General features: G+C 28.7%; 1 protein-coding gene across 2 annotated transcripts; it reads left to right on the top strand.

Annotated features, from left to right (window-relative positions):
- Positions 1-647: 647 nt before the first annotated feature.
- LOC107859136 (probable purine permease 10) lies at positions 648-3328 on the top strand. Of its 2 annotated transcripts, XM_016704043.2 has the most exons (3): positions 648-919; positions 1871-1888; positions 2095-3328. In XM_016704043.2, exons 1-3 carry the CDS (start codon positions 880-882, stop codon positions 3204-3206), a joined length of 1170 nt encoding a protein of 389 aa, XP_016559529.1. In that variant the 5' UTR covers positions 648-879; the 3' UTR covers positions 3207-3328. The 2 variants fall into 2 exon arrangements, with proteins under 2 accessions (XP_016559529.1, XP_016559530.1); XM_016704044.2 differs by lacking the exon at positions 1871-1888 and having other exon boundaries at positions 649-919.
- The last annotated feature ends 730 nt before the right edge of the window (positions 3329-4058 follow it).

The raw sequence follows: 4058 nt of genomic DNA, 5'->3' as shown, positions 1-4058 counted from the left end.
TACATCCTTATTAGGATATCTGCGCATTTTTTCTTTACGCGTTCACATCATTTTAACATCACTTCCCTCATCATAATCACCATAATGACTCTCAACTTGTCTCAAATATCTTTATTCTAATTAATCAAGTTGTGTATACATCACTTATTCAAATTTTACTAATAAAATTATACTAAATATGTAACTGTTATGATAAAGTAAACAAGTAAGAGTGGACAAAGGAATACTATGAATAGAGAATGACATTGTATATTTATAGCACAACAATATACTTTCTTCGTTTCGTTTTAGTTGATTTTTTTTTTAAAAGTATTTGTTTCAATTTAATTGCCTCGTTAATGAAATTAAGAGGATTTTATTATATTTTTTTAATATTACTTTTATTATTAAATGAATAAATAAAGTGTATATATTCAAATTTATATTTTTAAAGTACAATTAATAAGATTAATTTGATAAATAACTAAATAAAGTGTGTATACACATAATTAATGAATTTATCAAGTTTATAGGAGTCAATTAATATAGAGCGGAACAAATGGAACTTTGATTTTGATTGATCTTATCCTCAGTTGGATGGACATGGACCGTGAAACGAGGCAATTCACTAATTTGAGAAAGACTTTGATTGATCTGTCATAATTTGGCCAGCCCAAAATAATTACTACTGGTACTAAATGTTCTCTTTCCTATTCATTGCTGTATATATCCTATCAATTAGTGTAGAAAAGTTGCCAATTGCAAATAAAGCCACTGGCTATTTCAATCAAATTAAAGAACCACTTATTTTTGTACCATCGTTTAGCTTCGAAGACAAATTAAATCAACAGGTTTCTTCTAAAATTATTACTAATAATATTTCCTCTCTTAGCTTATGAGATGGGGGATTCTCCAGCAATAGTGCAATCACAAGTACAAGGTAAGAGCTTCTTTTCTATTTATCCATTCTCTATGATTGTATTATATGTACATATATATCTAATACTCTTTCCGTTTCAGAATAAGTAAAGTGTTGGAGTATTTATTAATGTTTTCAAAATAAGTGAATCATTGAGTTTTTTTTTTTAAATTTATCCTTACGATTTGACAATCAATTAACTTTTAAAAAAATATTACAAGGTCAGTTTTTCTTTTTTTGGATAAAAATAAAAAGTTGTGTTAAATTTATATCTTTAATATTTTTTTAATTTGTGTATCAAAATTCAACAATTCATTTATTATGAAATGGAGAGAGTACCTTATAACTTGCTGCGATAGGTTGGGGTAAAAAAGATTTTTCATGGCTGTTCAAAGAGCAAAAGTATGGACTTACCTAAAAAAAAAAAAAGTGCAAAATATAACACGTTTAGCTCATGTTTCTTTATAGTTTACCTTCGTTTGTTCTTATAGTAAAAATGGGTAATAAATGTTTCTTGAGAATTACTCTGTCTAATTCAAAATAAATGAATTTTTGAGTTATTTTCAATGTCCAAACTAATTGAATTGTCCATTCCAAACTAATTGAATTGTCCATTCTTCAAAAGATATGTTTGTTATTTCTTTCAATTTTACTCTTCATTTACACTCTCTAGGTTATTAGTTTCAAGATACTTTATTGACTTTATTTTAATGTGACTGAAATTTTAAGAGTAGTTTAATAATATCTAAAAGAGTAAACATGAAAAGTAAAGTACAATTTATGTCTTAGTTTCTTATTCTTAGTATGTGTGTATATATTGAGATAAAAAAATCATTTATTTTGAATTAAAGGAAGTAAAAAATTAAGAAAATAGAGTTTAAGGGTACAATTGAAAAAACATATAAATTTTTATCTTGAATGCCTAAGATGACACTATTTTGAAACAATTATTTTTGTGTCACTTATTTTCAGGCGAAAGGAGTATAAAGGGTATGTGATAAATTTTGCAACTTCACTGTTATCAACGTATAAGAGGGTAAAGTTCAATAACTTTGGTGTGGTAAATAAAAAATTTGAAGGTTTACTAGTATTATGATAGACAATGTTTGATAGAGTTACACCATACATTAAAGTAACCACATGCACAAAATACTAAAATTGATAGTAATTTTCTTGGTAATTTATTATTGCAACAGGTGACCAAGCTAAAGGAGAAGAAATCACCTCTGAGAACATTGGGACTGAATTAAAAGCTCCAACTTTGGTACAATACAAATGGTGGATCCAAATAGTCACTTATTCAATATTTGTTCTATGTAGCCAATCTATAGGTACACTCTTAGGCAGATTATATTTTGAAAAAGGAGGAAATAGCAAATGGTTAGCCACATTAGTACAAACTATAGGCTTCCCAATTCTCATCCCTTTCCTCTTAATCACATCAACAAAAACTAATAATAAAAATACTGAATTTAAAAAACCATCTGTCCTAATAGTTGCTTCACTTTACAGTTTGCTAGGTCTATTCATAGCTGGAGATTGTATGTTATATACAATAGGTCTACAATATCTCCCTGTCACTACTTATTCACTTATTTGTGCTAGTCAATTAGGATTCAATGCCCTTTTTTCTTACTTCCTAAATAAACAAAAATTCACTCCTTACATAGTCAACTCATTAGTAATTCTCACTGTATCCTCTTCTCTCCTCGTCTTCCATAACGATGATTCTGGAGAACATTCAAATAAAACGTCTAGACGAAAATATATATTTGGATTTTTGTCCACCATAGCTGCATCTGCTGGCGGCGCGTTGATGCTCTGTATTACACAACTCGCGCTTCAGAAAATCTTTAAGAGGGAGAGTTCTCGTTTAATTATAGAAATGTCAGTTTACCAGTCGATAACTGCAACTATGGCAATATTAATAGGGCTTTTCGCTAGCGGAGAGTGGAAAAAATTGGACAAAGAAATGAACGAGTATAAATTAGGGAAAATTCTATATGTTTTAAATTTAATTGGGACAGCTATTTGTTGGCAAGTTTTTACAGTTGGTGCAATAGGTTTAATTTTCAAAGTATCTTCATTATTTTCAAATGTGATTAGTATTTTAGGTTTGCCTTTGGCTCCTATTTTGGCTGTGATATTTCTTAATGACAAGTTGACTGGTATCAAAGTGATGTCAATGTTATTGGCAATTTGGGGTTTTGTGTCATATATGTATCAGCATTACCTTGATGATTTAAAGGACAAAGCTACAAAAAAGGGTCAATTAGTGGAGCTCTCTGAAGTTTCTCTCATTAAATGAAGGTAAATTTGTAAGATTATATATATGTAGTGTGACATACTTCATAACGATCACAACTTTTCCACATCCCATGTTGTATATACTATTATGCACTCTTTTTTGGATGAATATGTTTTATTTCATATGCTTGCAGTCTATCAGTTCAATATATATATATATATATATATATATATATAGTGTCGTTCTTTTTAGTTGATTTTGATTGAGTTTTTGATGTTTTTTTCTATGAACACACTTACTTGTAAGGAATTAACAGGGTGAATTGGCACTGCAATTTGTTTCGAGACATAAGATAATGGCCTTAGACAGTTAGGCTGTTGATATTAGATATGGTGTTAGATTTTTTAAAAAATATCCACGATGTTCATTGTGATTTGATATTTAACATAAAAAGGAACATTGATACATACACACTTTTAAGTAATACTCTAGCTTGTCAATAATTTTCCTTATTGATATTCTTTTTTAATAATGAGATGTAGTGTTTATAGTTTGAAAAATACATCAAATCCTTCCTCAATTTGTCAGTAAAATTTACTTTAGACCCTAAATTAATTGAGCAATTATATATCTCCTTTAACAACTTTTAAGTGAATTAATTTACTAACCTTACGGCTGACGTGACAAAAAAAAAAAAGAGAAACGCATGAATTTTTTTTTTTAAAAAAAGGATTCACTTTATTTTGTGGGAGAATGATGAAGCTCCTTTTATGGTGAGGTACAACCAGTGAAGCACATGGTACTATCTTCTTCAAAATCCCCAATATTCCACCATCCTTATTCTTAACAAATATGTTCCATTCTAAACAGAGAAGATGATATTTTCAACCCTCTATTTTCTTTCACTTCCAA

The sequence above is a fragment of the Capsicum annuum genome, chromosome 2, assembly GCF_002878395.1.
Source record: "Capsicum annuum cultivar UCD-10X-F1 chromosome 2, UCD10Xv1.1, whole genome shotgun sequence".
Classification (NCBI taxonomy): Eukaryota; Viridiplantae; Streptophyta; class Magnoliopsida; order Solanales; family Solanaceae; genus Capsicum; species Capsicum annuum.
Note: the sequence above shows the minus strand (reverse complement) of the source record. Positions and strands in the feature narration are given on the sequence as shown.

Coding starts and splice junctions, on each gene's coding strand:
- LOC107859136 (XM_016704043.2), top strand. CDS start 880: ATGGGGGATTCTCCAGCAATAGTGCAATCACAAGTACAAG.